Source organism: Pseudophryne corroboree, chromosome 1 (assembly GCF_028390025.1).
Source record: "Pseudophryne corroboree isolate aPseCor3 chromosome 1, aPseCor3.hap2, whole genome shotgun sequence".
Classification (NCBI taxonomy): Eukaryota; Metazoa; Chordata; class Amphibia; order Anura; family Myobatrachidae; genus Pseudophryne; species Pseudophryne corroboree.
In genome coordinates, this window is record NC_086444.1 from 448,627,267 (window position 1) to 448,651,019 (window position 23,753).

Consider the following 23,753-nt stretch of genomic DNA (forward strand, 5'->3'; position numbering starts at 1 on the left):
CAGCCAGGTCTGGGTTCACTCAGATCTGGATCCTTGGGTATTGCAGATAGTATCCCAAGGGTACAAATTGGAATTTCAGGACCTTCCCCCAATGCCGATTTTTCAAATCAGCCTTACCAGCTTCTGTTCAGGACAGAGCAAAAGTGCTGAACGCAATACAGAAATTATGTCAAGACCACGTAATTTCCTTAGTTCCTGTGTCACAACAGGAGAAAGGGTTTTATTCAAGCCTGTTTGTAGTGCCGAAACCGGATGGCTCGGTCAGACCGATTTTAAACCTAAAGACTCTGAACCTTTATTTGAAAAGGTTAAAATTCAAGATGGAATCCCTGAGAGCGGTGATCTCCAACTTGAAGGAAAAGGAATTTCTGGTATCGATGGACATCAAAGATGCTTATTTACATGTTCCCATCTACCCGCCGCATCAGGCATACCTGAGGTTTGCGGTGCAGGACTGCCACTACCAGTTCCAAACATTGTCTCTCGGGCTCTCCACGGCTCCGAGAATATTCACCAAGGTGATGGCGGAGATGATGGTTCTTCTTCGCAAGAAAGGAGTCAGTCATCCCATACTTGGACGATCTCCTCATAAAAGCGAGATCCAGGGAGAAACTAGTGCAGAACATTGCACTTTCCCTGAAGGTGCTTCAACAGCACGGTTGGATCATAAACCTTCCAAAATCACAATTGGAACCCATAATGAGGTTATCATTTCTGGGAATGATATTGGACACTGAAGCACAGGAAGTATTCCTACCGGTGGAAAAGGCTCTGGAGATCCAGAGGATGGTCAAACAAGTTTTAAAACCAGCACGCGTATCGATTCATCAGTGCATCCGCCTGCTGGGGAAGATGGTAGCGGCCTACGAGGCTCTACAATATGGCCGATTCCACGCCAGGGTGTTCCAATGGGAACTACTGGACAAGTGGTCCGGATCGCACATACACATGCACCGGAGGATAATCCTGTCAACAAAAGCCAGTATTTCACTCTTGTGGTGGCTTCAAAGTTCTCACCTCCTGGAGGGATTCAGACTTGGATCCTGGTGACCACAGATGCAAGCCTCCGAGGTTGGGGAGCAGTCACGCAAGGGGAAAGCTTCCAAGGACGATGGTCAAGTCAAGAAGTACTCCTTCACATAAACATTCTGGAACTGAGAGCTGTGTACAACAGTCTTCATCAAGCGGCACACCTTCTTCAAGGTCGTCCCATACAGATCCAGTCAGACAATGTAACGGCAGTAGCTTACATAAACCGCCCGGGCGGAACAAAAAGCAGAGCGGCAATGGCAGAGGTGACAAAGATACTCCTCTGGGCAGAAAGACATGCAAAAGCTCTGTCAGCAATTTTCATTCCGGGAGTGGACAACTGGGAAGCAGACTTCCTTAGCAGACACGATCTCCATCCAGGAGAATGGGGCCTCCACCCAGAAGTCTTTGCAGAGGTAGCAGATCGTTAGGGCGTTCCTCAAGTAGATATGATGGCATCACGTCTCAACAAGAAGTTTCAGAAATATTGTTCCAGGTCGAGAGACCCACAAGCAATAGCAATGGATGCACTGGTGTGTCTGATCCCTCCACTTCCAATAATGCCAAAAGTTTTCAAGATCATCAGAAGAACAAGGGTTCGAGCAATTCTCATTGCTCCAGACTGGCCAAGGAGGGCTTGGTATCCAGATCTTCAGGAGTTATTACTGGAAGATCCTCGGCCTCTTCCTCTTCGCGAGGACCTGCTTCAGCAGGGGCCGTTTGTTTATCAAGACTTACCGCGGCTGCGTTTGACGGCATGGCTGTTGAGCGCCAGATCCTAGCCCGTAAGGGTATTCCCAGTGAAGTCATTCCCACACTTATTCTGGCCAGGAAAGGGGTAACGTCCAAACATTACCATCGTATTTGGAGAAAATATGGAGAAAATATGCATCTTGGTGTGAATCCAAGAAGTCTCCTGCGGTGGAGTTTAAATTAGGACGACTTCTCATATTTCTACAGGCGGGTGTGGATGCTGGCTTGAGATTAGCGTCTATCAAGGTCCAAATTTCGGCCTTGTCCATTTTCTTTCAGAAACAGTTGGCTTCCCTTCCTGAGGTCCAGACGTTCGTGAAGGGGGTTTGCGGCGCCATGGGATCTTAATGTGGTGTTTCAGTTCCTTAAATCGGACTGGTTTGAGCCTCTACAAGAGGTAGAGTTGAAGTTTCACACTTGGAAAGTGGTCATGCTGTTGGCCTTGGCCTCAGGCAGACGAGTGTCTGAATTAGGGGCTCTGTCACACAAGAGTCCTTATTTGATTTTTCATGAAGATAGAGCTGAACTGCAGATGCGTCAGCATTTTCTTCCAAAGGTTGTGTCTTATTTCCATATCAACCAACCTGTGGTGGTGCCAGTGGCTTCTGACACCTCAGCCGTTTCAAAGTCCTTGGATGTTGTCAGAGCGTTGAGGACTTATGATGCAAGAACGGCTCGGATAAGGAAAACAGAATCTTTGTTTGTCCTCTATGACCCCAACAAGATTGGGGGTCCTGCTTCTAAGCAGACTATTGCGCGCTAGATCAGAGGTACCATTCAGCACGCTTATTCCACTGCAGGATTGCCGTTACTGAGTTCGGTAAAGGCCCACTCTACAAGGAAAGTGGGTTCTTCCTGGGCGGCTGCCCGGGGTGTCTCAGCGTTTCAAATTTGCAGAGCAGCTACTTGGGCAGGGGCAAACACATTTGCTAAGTTTTACAGGTTTGACACTTTGGCTGCTGACGACCTTCAGTTTGGTCAGTCAGTTCTGCAGGAACATTAGCACTTTCCCGCCCATACTGGGAGCTTTGGTACATCCCCATGGTACTAAAATGGACCCCAGCATCCTCTTGGACGTAAGAGAAAATAGGATTTTAATTACCTCCCGGTAAATCCTTTTCTCGTAGTCCCAAGAGGATGCTGGGCGCCCGTCCAGGGCTCATTTTTCCTGCAAATTACGTTTTGTCTTTTTACACAGGTTCTCATGTGTTAAGATGTTTTACAGCAGTTGCTGTTACGCTATGCATGTACGTTAGCATGGGTTATGTTAAAGGCCATGTTAGGCGAAATGTTTTTGGTATGGTGCGAGCTGGTGTGAATCTCGCCACTAGTTTAATGTAAATTCTTCTCTCGAAGTTGTCCGTCTCCTCGGGCACAGTTCCTATACTAAGGTCTGGAGGAGGGGCATAGAGGAAGGAGCCAGTTCACACTGTTGAAAAGTCTTAAAGTGCCGAAGGCTCCTGTGGAACCGTCTATACCCCATGGTACTAAAATGGACCCCAGCATCCTCTACGGACTACGAGAAAAGGATTTACCGGTAGGTAATTAAAATCCTATTTTACCTCATTCTGACCATTTAGTTGACATACGTCAGGAGTCCTGGGAAAATCCAGGAAACAAATTCACGCCTCACAAGAAGATGCTGGCTCGCTATCCCCTCGCTGCGGAGCTAGGTAAAAATTGGGAAACACCCCCACCAGTGGATTCGCGGGTGGCGCGGCTGGTGGTATCCCCTGCTCTGCCAGTAACTACCGTCACGTCTCTGAAAGAACCGACAGATAAATGTGTGGAGGGTTGTTTAAAGGTGATTTACACCCTAGCAGGTGCTGCGCATCGGCCCTCCATTGCAGCGACATGGGCTGCAGAAGCTATTGAAGCGTGGGCTCAGGAGTTGGAAGCTGAGATGTCTTCAACGCTTCTGATCATGCTAGACAATGCTTATCGTATATTGTCACAGTTTCTCATTACATTAAAGAGGTGGCTTCTGATGCCAGTATTCTGGCGGCCAAGGCTTCTACTACGTCATACTGGCTCGCCGGATTCTATGGTAGTGGTCCTGGTCTGTGGATCTGGACTCTAAGAAAACCCTGGAAGTACTCCCTTTTTGGAGAAGACCTCACAAGATAGTGGCTGACTTCGCTTCTGCTAAAACAGCTTGTCTACCTAGTACTGCTCCTTCTGTACCGAAGGCTAAGAGTACTTCCTTTAGCTCCTTTCGTCCTTCAGGGAAAGCAAAGGGTCAGGCGTACCCAAAACAGGTTCGCACTTCCAAACCCAATAAGCCCAAACCCAAACGGGCCTGGGCTGCCCGTCAGCCTGCTTCCAAGACTGACAAGCCTGCCACATGACGGGGCGGGCCTCCCTCTGGGGGATCCCAGGATGGGGGGCTGACTTCTAGGGTATACCCAGGAATGGTTGAAGACTACGGGAAGTCATCACTAGAGGTTACGCCATATCCTTCAAAAATCATCCCCCCTCATCGATTTTGCCTGACAGACGGGACGTCAGGTGAAGGCAAAAACTCTTCATTCGGTGGTACAGTCCCTCCTGGACACAGGAGTGGTAGTACACCTGCCTCTAACTCAGAGAGGCAAGGGGTACTATTCACCGCTGTTCCTAGTCCCGAAACTGAATGGTTCCTCCCGGCCCATTCTCAACCTCAAGTCTTTGATCAAATTATGAGTGTCTCCAAGTTTCGTATGGAAACTCTTAGCTCTATTTTTCTGGCATTGGAACCTGGGGATTATATGGTCTCCCTGGACGTACAGGAAGCTTACCTGCATATTCCCATTGCAATGTCGCATCAGCATTACCTGAGGTTTGCGGTTGGCAACCTCCATTACCAATTTCGGGCGTTACCTTTTGGTTTGACCATGGCTCCGCGAGTCTTCACCAAGGTCATGGCGGTAATGACAGCGGCCCTCCACCATCAAGGGGTCAGGATCCTACCGTACTTTGGCGACTTGTTAATCCTGGCAAATTCCCTAGAAATTCACCAACGCCATCTGGATCTGACCATCCAGTTTCTGCAAGCCCACGGGTGGCTCATCAACTGGAAGACCAGCGGTTGTTCTGGTCTCAGGAGAAAGTCCTGAAGCTTCAGGACAGGATTCGATGCTTCCTATCTCGTCCGCAAGTGTCGATACATTCGGCAATGCAAGTGCTAGTTCTCATGGTGTCGGCTTTCGACATGGTGGAGTACGCTCCATTCCATTCCCGCCCTCTGCAGAAGCTGATTCATGCCAAATGGGATGCCTGCCTCACTGGATCAGGACTCAAATTATCTCATTGTCTCCGGAGGTCCGTCTGTCACTGAGCTGGTGGCTTCAGGACCAACTATTGAGCAGGGGTTGTCCCTTCTGGATCGCCAACTGGGTCCTTCTGACGACGGATGCCAGTCTGAGAGGTTGGGGCACAGTGTTGGAGCAACACTCCCTTCAGGGTCGGTGGACCAAGAAGGAGTCTCTCCTCCTGATAAACATTCTGGAATTGCGGGCGGTGTTCAACTCATTGAACTTGGCCCAGCATTTAATACAGAACAGTTCAAGTACAGTCAGACAACGCCACCATTGTGGCTTACATCAATCATCAAGGCGGCACTCGAAGCCGCATGGCAATGAGTGAAGAATCACGGATTCTTCAGTGGGCGGAACGCCATCTGCCAGCTATATCGGCAGTATTCATTCCGGGGTTCCTAAACTGGGAAGCGGACTTTCTCAGTCATCAGGACGTACACTCCGGACAGTGGAGCCTCCATCCAGAGGTGTTTCAACTCCTCGTGGACAGGTGGAGCCTTCCAGATGTGGACCTGATGGTGTCTCGACACAATCACAAGGTTCCAGTCTTCGGAGCAAGGACAAGGGATCCTCAAGCAGCGTTCGTGGACGCACTGGCAATTCCATGGAACTTTCAGCTGCCATACGTGTTCCCTCCGGTGTTACTCCTGCCCAGAGTAATAAGGAAGTTCAAGCAAGAAGGAGAAATCCTACTTCTGGTCGCTCCCGCATGGCCCAGACGGCATTGGTTCTCAGAGCTTCAGGGTCTCTCGATAGAGCTTCCCCTTCTACTTCCACAGCGCCCAGATCTTCTCATTCAGGGCCCCTGTGTATATCAGGATTTAGCCCGGTTGGCTTTGACGGCGTGACTTTTGAAGCTTCCGTCTTGAGGGCCAAAGGATTTTCTGAGGCGGTCATTCAAATCATGTTGAAGGCCCGGAAACCGGCTTCTGCTCGGATTTACCACAGGGTCTGGAATTCTTACTTTGCTTGGTACACATCTAACAATCATGATGCTTACAAGTTTAGTACGGCCAAACTTTTGGCCTTTCTACAACTTGGCCTGGACTTGGGCCTTTGTCTGGCCTCCATCAAGGTTCATATTTCTGCCTTGTTGGTTTGGTTCCAGAGAAAAATTGCGACTTTACCTGATGTACATACGTTTACTCGGGGTGTGTCGCGGATTCAACCTCCCTATGTCCCGCCTGTGGCCCTTGGGACTTGTGGGTGGTTTTGGAGGCGTTTCAAGGGTCTCCGTTTGAGCCTCTTGAATCTGCAAACCTTAAGTGGCTTTCTCTTAAGGTATTGTTTCTGATGGCTATTGCCTCTGCTAGACGGGTGTCGGAACTGGGTGCCTTGTCTTGTAGGTCACCATATCTGATTTTTCACAGTGATCGGGCGGTTCTTAGAACACGTCCCGGGTATTTACCTAAAGTGGTGTCTTCTTTCCACCTTAATCAGGAGATTGTGGTTCCGGCCTTTGCCTCTCCTGATTTGTCTTCCAAAGAGCGGTCTTTGGATGTGGTATGGTCTCTCCTTATCTACGTGAAGAGAACTGCCTCCATCAGGAAGTCGGATTCTCTCTTTGTTTTGTTTGGTTTTCACAAACGTGGCTGGCCTGCTCACAAGCAGGCTGGCCTTCCAGCTCCTGCTACCATAAAGGTCCATTCTACTCGGTCTGATGGACCTTCTTGGGCGGCCCGCCGTGGTGCGACCCTTGAACAATTGTGCAAGGCGGCTATGTGGTCCTCAGTGAACACGTTCATAAGTTCTATGCCTTCGATACTTCTGCCTCCCAGGATGCTTCCTTTGGACGCCGGGTTCTTGTGCCCACTACAGTGCGTCCCCTCCCATAAGGAACTGCTTTAGGACATCCCCAATGTAATTTCCTGTGGAGCCCAGTGTACCCCGCAGCAGAAAATGAGATTTATGGTAAGAACTTACTGTTGTTAAATCTCTTTCTGCGAGGTACACTGGGCTCCACAGGGCGCCCACCCTGACGCACTTAGCTTCTTTGGGTTGGTATGGCATTAGCCGCTGAATTTCTCCTGTTGTGAGAGTGTGGTGTATGTGGCTACTAACAGTTGTCGTCTCTTTTGCCTGCTACTGCATTGGACTGGTTAACAAAAACAGAGTTCCTGTGCACGGAGGCGGGGTTATAGAGGAGGCGGCGCTAGGCATTCTGGGAAGAAGGTCAAAGCTTTGAGCCTGTTGGTGCCTCGGATCAAGATCCTACTCTACACCCCAATGTCATTCCCTGTAGAGCCCAGATAACCTCGCTGAAAGAGATGTAACAACGGTAAGTTCTTACCATAAATCTCGTTTTTGACTGCATCCCGGTCAGGGGCTATTGGAATAGCTGAAGCTGCGCCCCTCTTGATCATTTTTAGATGATGATTGCTAGAGTGCTGTAGATAAACCAGAGGTGGTTCAGGGGAACAGCTGCTGTTATGTCAAGAGGTTTGAAGTTGTGACAAGACTGTTATATCTTTCTCATATGCTCATGTCCATGTGGGAAAGGAGGGATCCGGATTGAAAGTCGACAGTAACTAGGTCGACAATGTCTAGGTCGACCACTATTGGTCGACAGTAACTAGGTCGACAGGGTCAAAAGGTCGACAGGGTCAAAAGGTCGACATGTTCTAGGTCGACAGGCCAAAAGGTCGACATGAGTTTTTCACAATTTTTTTCTTTTTTTGAACCTTTTCATACTTAACGATCCACGTGGACTACGATTGGAACGGTAATCTGTGCCGAGCGAAGTGCCAGCGGAGCGAAGGCACCATGCCCGAAGCATGGCGAGCGAAGCGAGCCATGCGAGGGGACGCGGTGCACTAATTGGGGTTCCCGGTCACTCTACGAAGAAAACAACACCAAAATAACATTAAAAACTCATGTCGACCTTTTGACCTGTCGATCTAGAACATGTCGACCTTTTGACCCTGTCGACCTTTTGACCCTGTCGACCAAGTTACTGTCGACCAATAGTGGTCGACCTAAACATTGTCGACCTAGTTACTGTCGACTTTCAATACCACACCCGGGAAAAGATTATTCACACAGATTCACCTGGTTTGTGCTTTAGTCATCAAGACAGTTTTTCCTTAGAGATATGAATCGCTGTTTGGAAACTTGCATTTTGCCCAAATTAATACTTTTATGACCTTTGCTATTACCTTTTGTTAGTGCATCACTGATGAGATTCCATTGCCAAGTATCATTTTTTACTAGGGGGCCTTCCTTGTCCAAAGAATGAAAAGTTTTGAAAACCATATTTATGGAAAAATGAAATTAATGTGGTTTTCAATGGCAGTGAGTGGAGAGCAAGTTTAGAATGTATCCTAGGAATAGTGTCTTGTAGCCTATCTGAAACTGGGAATGTCTTCATATGTGGTGTCTGTCATTCTTTATTAGTGCACAGTCAATGCATATTGCTGTAGCTTCTAAGGATCTGGTATGATATACCGGCAGACGGGATGCCGGCTGTCAGTATATCGACAGTGGAATCTCGTCTGCCAGAATCCTGCCAGACACGGTATCTCACATGCTAGCTGCGTTCGGCATGGTGGCCACAGGTTCTATTCCCAATCGGTTGGTGGCGTGGACCCACCAAAAGAGTAAGAAAACACGTTGGCTGTCAGGATTCTGGTGTAGGTGTCTTGAACGTCGGGATCCCGACAGCCGGCATTTTAACTGCATTCCGCTTCTAAATGCCTTCAGAACTATCAATAGGTGGTAATGAGGCACTACAAATTGGAATTGGTAAGTGGCTTTATGATAAACTGGTTATGCATTGGGCTTATTGGGATGTGGAGGACAAGCATCCTTGCCATAGATGGAGAAGTGAGACTTTAATTGTTCCAAAGAGGAATAACAGAGCAGGTCTATTCCATTTTGAAAGGCTGCAGAGGGATTTCTATTCCAACGTAGAGCAGACTAAATTGTTCTTACATCTTTTTTTTTTATTTTTTCCCTTAATATTAGCGTAATTTATTGGATGTAGTTACATTGCCGGGAACCCAACCCTGACAATGCCACCAGCCAGAATCCCGGCTAACGGACTATTCCCACTCGTGGGTGTCCGATAGAGTGGTAATAGAACCTGTGGTGAGCCACCGAGCCCACAGCATGGCAAGCGCAAGAAGCCTGCAAGGGGTTTCGTTGCGCTGGCCCCCCCTGCCGGCAGTCTAGCGGCCGGTATCCTGGCGTTGATATGCTGACCACCAGCATCCCGGCCGCCATAATCCCATACCCAATGTTAATTTATGACCCATGGACGTATAATAGACAATCTTATGTAATAAATTATGTGGGGGGGGGGGGGGAGGCATGTAAGGCTACTCGGTCTATTAATCTGTATTAGAATAGCAGGAGGTTTAAGCAGTCCTTGAAGAAATGCAAATTTGATGCAGAACAATTGGGAGAAACCGTTCCCGCATATATGTGCATGTAAAGACATTGTTGAAGGAAACATGGAACCATTCTGTAATTACAGAGGAAGTTCATTGAAGGTTTCTTCGCCCATAAATGTAGTCTGTCATCTACTGTTCATTTAACTTAGCCCTAAAGGAATGTGGTCTGGATGCCCTTATGGTAAACTGACTGGTACCCTAAGTTCCTGTGTCCACGTTGTAACATATAACAAAATAGAAATGTTACTTTGCTTTAAATCTTTTTATTTAAATTTTTTTTTTATTTCTGTACATTGGCCAAAACATAAATTTTCTGCATATTCAGAGGAAACATTAAACTGTGATGCGTTTCAATTACTTTGCTTCTTTTTTGTGTTTTACTTATCTGTCCATATTGTCTCCTTTAAACTTCTAATGTCATGCATTGTGCTACACCTTAGACTCGAGTATGAGCTATAATTGTGATGTTTTACGAGATTCTGGTTATCAATGTAATAGTACTGATACTGGAGTGTTTTTTTCTGTATGTATTTTTTTCTGTCATCTCATGGTGTACACTAGGAAAGTGGGATAAAGTAGAGTGCCGGATTGTACAACAAGGAGTCAAATTGTTTACCTGCAGCACAGTCTCCTCCCCTATAGCCGTCCTGTGTCCCTGGAGACAAATTTTTCCTTGTTGTCTCAAGGTGAAGGAAAGGGCACATTTTTTTGGGGGGATGGGCTGTCAACGGTGAGCTTGTTGTTAGTGATACCGCAGATAGCTCCATTCCTCTGCAGGCGGCTGGCGCTCTGACCTCATGCCAGGGACACCAGCCATCTCCTCTGCATAAGGGAGAGCCACCAACACACTGGGGAACAGGTAAGCAGTTCCCGGGAGCCGCCACTATAGCAGCATTGCCGCGAGCGGTCTTGGACAGCGGTGCACAATCTCTATGCCATCACTAAACCACCAGAAGGCGCACAGGGAAGCCACCTTATACAGCAGACCCCTGGAGGGTTTCAGGTGTGGGCGGAGCTAGTCCTGTGTCTCCACCCCTTCCTCCCCTTTGCCAACTCTGCACCAGGTTTCCCACCAAGGATCTCCTCTTCCTGGGACAAGCCAAGCACCACTTTTACTGCAGATTGTAGCCTGCCTGGCTGGAGAGTGAAGCTTCTCCCTCCCCTATACCTCACTGCCCTGGTGTCAGGTTATACTACCCCCCTTCCTCACCTCTTGGTGTTGGTTGTTGGGAACATTGGGGGATAGTCGCCGCCTATAGGGGAGTGTATTTTTGCTTTGCAAGTGTGCGAACGCCTGTGCAGCCGAGCTCTGCAAAACCGTTTTGTGCAGTTTTTGAATAGGTCTGAACTTACTCGGCCCTTGCAATCCAGGGACGTGCAGGCAGGGGAGGCAGTGCCTCCACTGTCATTAATGAGTAAAATAATACAAAGAAGATACTTATGACACATAAGTATCTTCTTTATTATTTTGCTCATCATTAAAGTGTTCCTAATCAGTTTTGGAGGCACCGATCGTGGTGCCTCCCGTAGTGATTGGGAAAAGATATGGGGGCGGGCGCGGGCGGGGCCTAGCAATGGGCAGGAAAAGCCCATTGAAATAACATGGGAAAGCGGCACCATTAGAGGTGCCGCTTTCCTACAGGGACGTGCTTTCAACCTATGAAAGCACGTCCCTGTGAGTGAGGCCACAGTGATTGGCCAGCGGATCCGTCACTGGATCCGCTGTCAATCACTGTGTGGGCGTCGGTGGCGGCGGAGGTGCGGGATGCGGCGGGCCGGGCGGCGGAGGTGCGGGCGGCGGCGGGACGCGGCATTGAGGCTTATTGTGCACTGTGCAGAGTTTGGCAGCGGAAGCGGTACCCATTTCAAAAATGGCGCCTCAGCGTCATTTTGAAATTCAAGATGGCCGCCGCGAGCCAATCATGGCTCGCCGCATCATCACCCCGCCCCCTCCCGCTGACTTATATAAGTCAGCGCGAGGCAGCGGCTGTCAGTCCCACGACGGAGGAGGAGCAGAGAAGAGCTCCTGAAGATCGAAGACGTCGTGGAAGTCCTGGATGGGCGGCGGCTATGCAAAAGAGCTTAGCAGCCGCCGCCCACCAGGTGAAGACGCTGGAAGTCCTGGCTGGGCGGCGGCTATGCAAAAGAGCTTAGCAGCCGCCGCCCACCAGGTGAAGACGCTGGAAGTCCTGGATGGGCGGCGGCTATGCAAAAGAGCTTAGCAGCCGCCGCCCACCGGAGGAAGACGCCAGAAGCCCTGGGGAGGTGGCGCCCCCCCAGGTGAAGACGCCGGAAGCCCTGGGAAGGCGGCGGCCACGCAAAAGTGCTTAAAGGCCGCCACCCCCAGGTGAAGACCCAGTTTAATAAAGGTTTTTTTAAAGAATGTGTAGGGTTTTTTTTAAATATTTTCTTTACAGGTGGACTACAGGTGCCAGCGGGCCCTTTATGTCCGGGCATGCTGGCACTTGTGGTTCTCCAAGTGCCAGCATGCTGGGGCAGGCTTGCTGGGACCTGTAGGCCACCTGTAAAGAACAATATTACTATTCTTTGCAGGTCGACTACAGGTGCCAGTGGGCCATTTATGTCCGGGCATGCTGGCACTTGTACCAGCGTGCTGGGATCTGTAGGCCACCTGTAAAGAACAGTATAAGCATACAATGAACCCCGCACCCACCGCCACCAGGGGTGCGGGGCATAACACTGGGCTATCAGCCCAGTGCTGGTTGTTGCTCGGGAGGGGGGACCCCATTTTGATTTTTTGGGGGCCCCACTTTCCGAGGAATTCCAGCCCTGGGCTGACTGGTTTGGGGGGTGTTTAATGGCATGGCAGGGGGACCCCACACTGAGTGTCTCCCCTGCTATGGCATTATCCCCCCTGGCTGGTTCTGCCTGGTGCTGGATTCAGTGGTGTGGGGGGACTGCACTTTTTTTTTCTGGGGGGGGGGGGGTGTTTAGCTGCAGTGCCTCCCCAGCCCCTGACCTCACCGCACGTCACTGTTGCAATCACTTCAGCCTGTCTAGTCCCGGAATTGACGTCAGGCACCCACCCTGCAAACACTGGGACATGCCTGCTTTTTCCCAAACACTCCCAGAAAACGATCAGTTGACACCCATAAACACCTTCTTCCTGTCAATCTCCTTGCGATCAGCTGTGCGAATGGATTCTTCGTTAAATCCATCACTCAGCAACTATCCGCTTTGTACCCGTACGACGTGCCTGCGCATTGTGGTGGATACGCACACGCAGTAGTGACCTGATCGCTGCGCTGCGAAAAACGACAGCGTGCGATCAGGTCGGAATGACCCCCTTTGTGCCTTCTCTTCTCCTCCTTTCTATTGTAGCTGACAAATATATTCTGTTTCTCTGGTGCAGTGTCTCCTATAGGGCTGTATTGAACTGTGCACTTTATGGGGTATATGCAATTCACGGCGAATCGCGGCAATTTTTCGCCGTTTTTTAATTCGACTAAATTCGCCAGGTGAATTCCGGAAGGTGGCTTCCGGAATTCACCATATTCAATGAAAAACGGATTCGCCAGAATCGCGGGCGAAAATCGGCCGATTTGGCAGATTTTGCCGCGATTTTAAAAAACGGGAAAAACCCGGAAAAAAAAAATGGCGTGGGGTCCCCCCTCCAAAGCATAACCAGCCTCGGGCTCTTCGAGCTGGTCCTGGTTCTGAAAATGCAGGGGAAAAATTGGACAGGGATCCCCCGTATTTTTAAAACCAGCACCGGGCTCTGCGCCTGGTGCTGGTGCCAAAAATACGGGGGACAAAAAGAGTAGGGGTCCCCCGTATTTTTAACACCAGCATCGGGCTCCACTAGCTGGACAGATAATGCCACAGCCGGGGGTCACTTTTATGCCGTGCCCTGCGGCCGTGGCATTAACTACCCAACTAGTCACCCCTGGCCGGGGTACCCTGGGGGAGTGGGGACCCCTACAATCAAGGGGTCCCCCCCCCCAGCCACCCAAGGGCCAGGGGTGAAGCCCGAGGCTGTCCCCCCCATCCAATGGGCTGCGGATGGGGGGGCTGATAGCCTTTTGTGATAATAAAAAGATATTGTTTTTTCCATTAGTACTACAAGTCCCAGCAAGCCTCCCCCGCAAGCTGGTACTTGGAGAACCACAAGTACCAGCATGCGGGAGAAAAACGGGCCCGCTGGTACCTGTAGTACTACTGGGAAAAAAATACCCAAATAAAAACAGGACACAGACACCTTGATAGTAAAACTTTATTTCATACGCCGACACACACATACTTACCTATGTTGACACGCCGACTGCCACGGTCTCCGACGATCCGAGGTACCTGTGAAAAAATTATACTCACCTTCCAGCGTCCAGAGGTACATCCAGGTCCAGAGATAATCCACGTACTTGGCAAAACAAAAAAAACGAACACCGATCCATACCGGACTAGAAAGGGGTCCAATGCTTTCACATCAGACCCCTTTCTCCCGAATGCCGGGACATCACGTGACTCCTGTCACTGAAGTCCCTTCAGCCAATCAGGAAGCGCTACTTCCGTGGCGCTCATCTGATTGGCTGTGCGCTGTCTGTGATGTGACAGCGCATCGCAAAGCCGCTCCATTACTTTCAATGGTGGGAACTTAGCGGCTAGCGGGGGGGTCACCCGCCGGTCAGCCGCTGACCGGCGGGTGACCTCACCGCTAGCCGCTAAGTTCCCACCATTGAATATAATGGACTGGGCTGTGCGATGCGCTGTCTGCTCAGACGCACAGAGCCAATCAGATGAGCGCAACGAAGTTGCGCTTCCTGATTGGCTATAGAGACCTTTCTGTGACAGCTGTCACTGACAGGTCTCTCTGCATTCGGGGATAGGGGTCCCATGTGTCAGCATGGGACCCCTTTCAGTCCGTTTGGTCGGGTATTTGCGGTTTGTTATTTTCTACAAGTACGTGGATGTATCTCTGGACCATGGCTGAGGTGAGTATATTGATCTTTTTTTTCAGGTACCCCTGGATTCTACATGGAGAAGAGGACCGATGTCGGCGTGTGAACATAGGTAAGTATGTGTGTGTCGACGTAAGAAATAAAGTTTTACTTTCACGGTGTGTGTGTCCTGTTTTTATTTGGGTATTTTTTTCCAGTAGTACTACAGGTACCAGCGGGCCTGTTTTTCTCCCGCATGCTGGTACTTGTGGTTCTCCAAGTACCAGCTTGCGGGGGAGGCTTGCTGGGACTTGTAGTACTACTGGAAAAAAACAATATATTTTAATTATCACAAAAGGCTATCAGCCCTCCCATCCGCAGCCCATTGGATGGGGGGGACAGCCTCGGGCTTCACCCCTGGCCCTTGGGTGGCTGGGGGGGGGACCCCTTGATTGAAGGGGTCCCCACTCCCCCAGGGTACCCCGGCCAGGGGTGACTAGTTGGATATTTAATGCCACGGCCGCAGGGCACGGCATAAAAGTGACCCCCGGCTGTGGCATTATCTGTCCAGCTAGTGGAGCCCGATGCTGGTGTTAAAAATACGGGGGACCCCTACTCTTTTTGTCCCCCGTATTTTTGGCACCAGCACCAGGCGCAGAGCCCGGTGCTGGTTTTATAAATACGGGGGATCCCCTGTCAATTTTTCCCCCGCATTTTTAGAACCAGGACCAGCTCGAAGAGCCCGAGGCTGGTTATGCTTTGGAGGGGGGACCCCACGCAATTTTTTTTTCGGATTGTACCGTTCCAGCAATAAAAAAAAATAATAATAATTATATTTTAAAAAAATTATAAATAATATTTGTGCCTCCAAAAAAAAAAAAAAAAGTACCTAATCCCTTCTAATATAAATAGATCTGCTATTCCCCCCAAAAAAAACACAAAAAAAAACATGTTTTAAATTTTTTTATTTGTTTTCACCCTCCAAAGTGTGGCGGATTGAAAATGACGAATTTGCTGTCTAAAAGCACTGCTGTCGAATTTCCAAACTTGAATTGAATATGCTTTGGTCGAATTGCAGCACTTATATCATTGCAGAAAAGTCGAATTTGCAAAAATTCGAATTTCAAAAAGTCGAATGTTGAAAGTCCGTTTTTTGGTCGGAAAGCACTGAATTGCATAGGCGAATTTTTTTTTTGGTCGAAAATGACCCGAAATTCGACAATTTCGGGAATTCGACCGCAATTGCATATACCCCTATATGTCTGTTGCTTAGCCATAGTTTGATATTTTTCTTACTATTTGTACTATTTTATCTACTGTTATTTCTCTGGATACCTGACTTAGCTAGTTATTTCAGATCACTTACATATTGATGTATACTTATTAGCATTTATTATGTCACCAAGATATATTGTATTAGTGCCTGCAGGAGGACGATATCCAGGAACGCCTGAAATCCCCCATGATTCATGCTCACTTATTTTTATGTAGACGTTGCCATCTGGTAGGACTCTCATCTTCTGTATTTTTTCACTTGACTGTTATTAGCTCCTTGTGTCTACCTGTGATAGTAGACCTTTCTCTTTGGTAAAAGTATTTTATCTGTATGTATTTTGAATAAATGTACTGTACGATTTTGCACTATGTAGAGTCTTTTTAATTTACATATTACCCGCAGCACAGCCATATCCGCTCCTTAAAGTCTGTTTTGTCTACTAATCTGGTAGACCATACTCTCTGGTACAAGTCATTGATGTTATATATACACAATTGAATGAAATTACCAGTATTACACTATGCCATTTGTGTGTATTCATTCGATTTGATGTAATGAGAAACATCAAGGGACATCAGTGGAAGTCGTCAAAACTATTGAAGGACCCCAGTATCCTCTAGGATGTAAGAGAAAATAGGATTTTAATTACCTATCGGTAAATCTTTTTCTCGTAGTCCGTAGAGGATACTGGGTGCCCGCCCGGTGCTTCGTTCTTCCTGCACTGTTACTTGGCTAAGTATTGTTGGTTCAGCTGTTGCTGTTCCTGTTTAAAGTTGGGTTAGCATAGCTTTCCTCTGTTTTGTGTGTGCTGGTTCGGAATCGCACCACTATCTTTATCTATCCTTCTCTCAAAGTATGTCTGTCTCCTCAGTCACAGTTTCCTAGACTGAGTCTGGTAGGAGGGGCATAGAGGGAGGAGCCAGCCCACACTATCAAATTCTTAAAGTGCCCATGGCTCCTAGTGGACCCGTCTATACCCCATGGTACTAAATTGAACCGCAGTATCCTCTACGGACTACGAGAAAATAATTTACCAGTAGGTAATTAAAATCCTATTTTTTCCCACCGGCCTTCCAACAGACATCCGCAAAGCAGCTGCCCTTCAGTCCTCCATTGTCTCCAATCCATCATGCAGTCCCTACAGCCAGGAGACTAGATGGCCTCCTTGGATATTTAGGACGCCAACCTCGTATACTTCGGGAGGATCACCAGAGATTCCTTCGCTATGCCAATCAGTCAGAACATTATCCTTCGGTCTCTCTATGGCACCGAGTATATTTTACAAAAATCATGGCCATCATCATGGCCGCACACTTGCGACTCCAGAGCGTCGGAATTCTTCTGTACCTGGACAACCTTCTTCTGATGGCCCAATTGCAGGTCCACCTACAAGATCAACTTTGCTTGACCCTGGATCTACTGCTGTCGCATGGCTGGCTCATCATGTCCAGCCTCAGTCCATCTCAGAGAATGCTGCACCTGGGGGGGCCCTGTTTGACACGAAAGTCCAGGGGGTTTACCTTTTAGAGGACAAGTTAGTTTTCCTTCAGTCTCTCATTCGTCATTTTCTGAAGAAGCGTGCAGTCTCTATACACCTGTGCATGCGGGTTCTCTGCAAACTGGTCTCTTGTTTAGATATGGTGGAATATGCTATCTTCCATTCCAGCCCGCTGGAGCTCTTCTGCAGGTGAACCAATCTTCCATGCACTTCACGTCGCAGACAATTGTGCTGTCCAGGGACATACGCCTCTCTGATGTGGTGGCTTCAGTTCTCTAACCTGACCAAGGGTCGCCCATTTCTGATCCAGCAGTGGGTCATCCTGACGATGGATGCCAGCCTCTGTAGCTGGGGAGCAGTCACAGGAATTCACTCCTTTCAGTGCCGATGGTCTGTTCGATAGGTCAGCTTCCCCATAGGAGTGGTGTCTCCATCCATCCCAACGTGTTCCAGGTGGTTGTTCATTGACTGTATCAACCTCTTATCGATCTGATGGCTTCCTGTCACAATCCCAAGTTGCCCCTGTATGGCTGCCGTAGAAGAGACCCCTGGTAGAGTTTCATGCAAGTTATGGCAGGTGGGGATCACAGCCAATATAGCAGCCCCCCCCCCATTGGACCAAATAGGTCTGTTACGCGGTTATTCACAGTTTGTCCAGCGCACCTCCGTGGCGACTGCCTCTGATGCTGGAACTTTTCTCACAAGTCCCGTGTCTGCATCCCGACCTCGCGTGCCTTGCATCGACGAGGTGGCTATTGAAACATCTGTCCTAAAAGCACAGTGATTCTCAGATACATTTATCCGTACCATAGTATCGGCCTGGAAACCTTAATCAGCTAGGATTTACTACTGAGTATAGAAGACTTATTTCCACTGGTGTTTCACCTGGTGTTGGGATCCTAGGGTCTGTAGGCTACCCAGAGTTTTGGCCTTCTTACAAATGGGCTTGAGGCCGGGTGCAGGTGTCTGCCCTTTCTGTTTTGTTTTAACAGCACGTTCGCCCGCTGTCCAGACCTTTTCTGCAGGGGATGCTTCACATACAGCCTACCCTTTGTCAGGCCAGTTCATCATTTGGACCTAACCCTGGTTTTCACATACTCCAGGAGGCTCCCTTTGAACCCCTGTGCTCAGTGGATCTCACTTGGAAAACTGTGTTCCTGTTGGCAATTCTCTCCGATCGCTGTGTTTCGGACTTTGGGGTGTTGCTTTGCAGGGAGCCCTTATTTTCCACCCAGATCAAGCTGTCCTTTGCACACGTATGGACTGTCTTCCGAAGGTTATCTTTAGATACCACATCAACCAGGAAATTATTGTTCACTCTATTTCAGCTCAGGTCTTTTCCAAATTAGGATCATCCTTACAGTCACTGGATGTCGTCCGGGTTCTTCGTCTCTGTGTCCGCAGAACTGAAGAGTTCCACAAAACGGATTCTGTTTGTGTTGTATGACGCCCACAAAAGCAAACACTTGGCGTGCTGACTGTTTCACTATCAGACAGGCATATCGGTTTGCTCTGAAGCCAACTTTCAGTTAAGGTACATTCTACTCAAGCCATGGTGGCCTCATGGGCATCCCAACGCGTTTCCTCCGCGTCGCAGCTATGTAAGGCAACTACATGGTACTCCGGTCACACTTTCATTAGAATTTACAGTTTCTACACCTTCGCCAGTGCAGCTTTCAGGTTCAGCGTCCTTTCTGCAGCGCAGGAGCGTTCCTCTGTGGCGCAGGAGCATTTTCTGACTACATGGTGTACACTCGGCACCCACCCTCCCGCACCTTGCTGACTGGATGTTTCTTAGTTCCGGCACCCGGTGTCGGGTACTTGTGTGCCTGGCTGTTTGTGTTTGTGCTGGGTGCTTTCTCCTTTCCTCTCTTCTTATTCAAACTGGTCTCCATGGATATAGGCAGGCTACAGGTTAGGAAGAGCCTGTGCTGCAGTTAAACTCCTTAGTGCCCAGTTCTGCACTCCACTGTATCCGACTGTCCCAGTGTCCTCCATGAATTCAGAAAAAGATTTAACAGGTAAGACAAAATCCCGTTTTCCCTGTCAGTTTTCAGATGCAGTGTGTGCTCGCCGGGCTCTGGATCAGTTGAATGGATTTGAATTAGCAGGCCGACCAATGAAAGTCGGTCATGTGACAGAACGTGCTGACGGCAATACCGATGTCTCATTTCTGGACAGTGATGATCTTGAGAGAAGTGGGATCGATCTAGGGGCAACAGGACGCTTGCAGCTTATGGCTAAATTGGCTGAAGGTAAGTGTTCTAGCAGCGGTTTCTGAAATGCTCAAAGTATTGTACATATGAATGCTTTACACTTTTTAAATCATGTACTAAATCCTCTCCCTTACAATACTAGTATTTTTGTGGTTGACCCTCTATTTAATACAGGCATTCCCAAGGCACATTATCAGTCCAGTCTTAAGTGATATGATATCCATGCTTGAGCACAGGTGACTTAATTAGTATCTCGGTTATTTTGATTTTACCATCTGTGCTGAAGCCTGGATATCACTAACACCTTCAGTGTGCCTTGAAGACTGAGGTTGGTTGGCCCGTTATAGTACTTTGTAAAAGCTACTATAGGGTGGGAAATTTAATTAGGCGTGATGTACTTCTCTAGACGTGTGTATTTGTCCAGTATTCCTTTAGGTCTTTCTTGGCCAGATTGTGTGGTGTTTATTTTTATTTTTTTTGGGGTGAGGGGGTTGGTGCGTTTGAAGCTGGGGATTAAAATAGTGTGTGGTACAGTGTGTATCAGTTCTGTCTAGAGCAGTTGGCCATTGTTTTATTTGTTGCAAGATGATATGCAATATATTCTTTCAGTATGTTTGTTAATATCTGAGGTGATCATATGACAGACTAATGGTGCCCCCCATTGATATGTCGCTAGATGGAGTTCTGAATGTCTCTTTGCAGATTAGAAATTTTGGATTGAATTGTGTGACACCACCTGGAAAGTTTGTTGGCTACTGTGTTTACAGAAATGTGAAAACTGCATCAAAACTGGCTTTATAATGTCAAGCATATTTAAATGATGTTTCTGCTCTACAATGGTGTACTGTGCTCAAGCAGTGCCCGTCCTTGTTGCCATGTCTGCAGACTACTGAAAAAGTATTTTTTCTCAGGTACAGGCCTTCCGCTCCCTCTTGCTGCTCTGCAACTGAACGGATCTATTCCACTCACTTCCCTGAACCCCACCCTCTCAGGTAAAATAAAGAAAATATAAATGGTCATTAAGCTATCTGTAATGGTTTTTGTAAAAATAACTGATTTACTTCTCTCTAGCTCTTAACCCAGCTCTCAATTTGGTGACGCAATCAGTCTCTACACAGTGCTTCCAGCTTTCACAACTCTTCAAGCCACAAACTATGTAAGTAGAACCCACATCCAGTTTCTTTTCTAAGAATCTGGGAAAATACCTTATGAAATCGATGGTCTTTATTTTGTAAAGATGTACTTCTGTAGTTTATCAATTTGCTACGGTCACTGCTGTCAGTCCCCAAAAATGGGATTGATTTCTAATTGATTCCATATTCTAGAAATAAACCCAAACTGGCTAGTTCTGCACGTTATTAGTCCTCATATTGACAGTCACTTTGTGTTGACACATCAAATGTCGATAGACAAAATGTTGATATTAGAAATTTTAAGGTTAGGCTTAAAATTGGGTGTCAACATTCTGAACATATATCAATATTTTTGTACTAATGAACATTATGGTTGCTGTTGTCAAACCAGACAGAACTCCTGCCAATGTAAGTTAACCATGCCATAAACAGAAGTTCTGATTTAAAATATAAAAGCAATCTGTTGTACATAACTGTTCCAGCTCTTATATTTCTGTTTTTCTCTTCCTCCTCAGGTAAAATACAGAATCACTGCTCTACCGACCAATTCCAAACTCCTCTTTGTGAACTGCACTGACTCTTCTTATTTGTATACTTGCGTTTAGTAAGGGTGGGTGAATCAGCAGCACAACCTAGTGAGAACTCCTAAGATGGCATTGATTTATGGAGATTGTTCACTGAACTTTTGGGAAGGCAGCCCTTATTTGTAAATATTTTCCTATTTTATTTTCATTTTCTGTAGGATTGGGTTTTTTTTTTTTTTTTTTATATTCATATTATTGTAGGGGTTTCTCCCAACACTTTTGTAAATATTTTTCTGTGTGCTTTGCCTCCATACAAATCTTTAAACCCAAAACCTCCTTGGAAGGGCCAAGATTTGTTGAATTTGTAAATAGTGACACTAGTAGATGGCTTGTGCAACCATTGTATATATGCACTGTATAATAAACACTGATCTACACTGCAGAAAGTAAAACTGTGAGCCATTCACCAAGGTACCCCTGGTATTTTGATGGGTCTGTGAAGCACAAGAAGTACATTTGTCATCTTGCTCATTCAAACTCTGTCAAATGCTATGTCCTCTCACATTGTACTACCCCATCGGAGTCTACAGCAGTATAACCTTCCCATTGGCTGTAGTGGTGTATTTCTTTTAAATGAGTATTGCATTAAACTACACATGCAATGAGCAGAACAGCACTGTAAAAGCAGCAAAACTACCTCGAATTCCAGGATCATAAATAAGCAATTGGCACGTGTAAGTTTATGCTGTTTTCAGAACACTGTAGGAATTTAACATTTCTTTACCCCATTAGGTTTGTAATTGATGTTTGGGGTGTCGAAGAGATTTGGATGATTGCACTTAAGTGTGGACATAGAACCACTGCCTTATTGTGTGTGGATGTTACACACACTCCAACCCATTATTTGCAAATATCTTCGATATGACCATGCCATTGAGAGATGGTGATTTGACTTGTAGCACACCACATGGCTAAGGTCAATGCCTAGTATTAGATAAAACGTGTGATAAACCTGATCCTCTGTCCGTAGCAGTAAGACTTCCTGTAAATTAGACCAGATAGCTTTCTAAGTGAAGTATCCAATGTCCCTAACACATGCCAGTTTACTTCCCATCTTACACTATGTAATATGTTTTTGGAGATTTTTTTTTTTTTTTTTGTGGTGATTTTGTCTGGGGAGGGTTAAAAGGGTTTGGGTTCTCTGGAAGCGAAGAAGATACTGAATACCAGGCCTGACCAATTTAATTTTCCTAACGTATAAGTTTTGTTTTTATTTTAATTTTTTTTTTTGTTTTTTTAAGTAACATATAAATCTATTTTAGTGAAATAAAAAAAGTATCAATCCACTTGTTCTTGGTGTCTTAAAGTGCTTTAGGGTCTGTAGACTACAGAAAAGAAGTGAAAATATGGCAAATATATGTTAATATTGACACACACACACACACACACACACACACACACGTTTTACTTTCTTCAAAGACAATCAAGACTTGCTTGGCAGAGGGATGGCATTTCTGAAGATAAGGTATATTTTTACCCAATAAACCAGCCTGCAAATATTATTTGCAAAAGACAAACATTCCTAGGTGTAGGCAAAAGCTTTTTTGCTCTTTTCACTTTAATACTTACGAATTTCAGATATCAAATTTGCTCACTGTGGATGTACTGCGCTGGTACTGATTGGTGTTCCTCCACTGCTGATATGAAATTGAGAGGTTACAGCACTGTCAGGCTGAAGTAAAGTACCTCCCCTTTCTCCAGTAATAGGAAGTTATGTAAATGACTGTCCGTTTTTGGTGACCTGGGGCTTGCAATGTAGTGTAAATACCTCAAACACTTTTGAAGGTAGTCATGTTGGGAAGCCTGAATATAGGAGCCCCACATTCGGCATAGTTAGGCCAGATTGTGGTTGTCTGAGACTGGTGGGCAGTAGTGTGCTGGGCCCTGTATGCCAGCTACAGAGAAGTAGCTGGCATTTTGTGTGTTTTCCTTCCTCCACTGGTCATTCTGTGTCTGCTAATCGTAGGGATCATTTATATTTCTTCTAACGTCCTAGTGGATGCTGGGGACTCCGTAAGGACCATGGGGAATAGACAGGCTCTGCAGGAGACAGGGCACTTTAAGAAAGAATTTGGATACTGGTGTGCTCTGGCTCCTCCCTCTATGTCCCTCCTCCAGACCTCAGTTTGAATCTGTGCCCGGACGAGCTGGGTGCTACTTAGTGAGCTCTCCTGAGCTTGCTAAAAAGAAAGTATTTTGTTAGGTTTTTTTATTTTCAGAGAGATCTGCTGGCAACAGACTCTCTGCTACGTGGGACTGAGGGGAGAGAAGCAGCCCTACTCACTGAAGATAGGTCCTGCTTCTTAGGCTACTGGACACCATTAGCTCCAGAGGGATCGTACACAGGATCGCACCCTTTGTCGTCCGATCCCGGAGCCGCGCCGCCGCCCCCCTCGCAGAGCCGGAAGACAGAAGCCGGTGGCAGAAGCAAGAAGACTTCGAAATCGGCAGCAGAAGACTCCAGTCTTCATATGAGGTAGCGCACAGCACCGCAGCTGTGCGCCATTGCTCCCACACTAAACCCACATACTCCGGTCACTGTAGGGTGCAGGGCGCAGGGGGGGCGCCCTGGGCAGCAATTAGAGACCTCTTGGCAAAAGTGGGCATATATACAGTTGGGCACTGTATATATGCATGGGCCCCCTCCATATTTTTACACAGAAACGCGGGACAAAAGCCCGC

At 47.3% G+C, this 23,753-nt stretch overlaps 1 protein-coding gene across 4 annotated transcripts in view; it reads left to right on the plus strand.

Annotated features, from left to right (window-relative positions):
* The window catches only part of RBM23 (RNA binding motif protein 23), a 298,094-nt gene extending 275,737 nt beyond the window's left edge, over positions 1 to 22,357 (plus strand). For 3 of the 4 annotated variants that reach the window (XM_063913567.1, XM_063913569.1, XM_063913570.1), the window contains 4 exons: positions 19,189 to 19,393; positions 20,266 to 20,346; positions 20,426 to 20,510; positions 21,003 to 22,357. In XM_063913567.1, coding sequence (XP_063769637.1) covers positions 19,189 to 19,393; positions 20,266 to 20,346; positions 20,426 to 20,510; positions 21,003 to 21,006 — 375 coding nt within the window. In that variant the 3' untranslated portion in view covers positions 21,007 to 22,357. Of the gene's footprint in view, positions 1 to 19,188; positions 19,394 to 20,265; positions 20,347 to 20,425; positions 20,515 to 21,002 lie in introns of those variants that run through there. The other variant, XM_063913568.1, reaches the window with a different exon arrangement.
* The last annotated feature ends 1,396 nt before the right edge of the window (positions 22,358 to 23,753 follow it).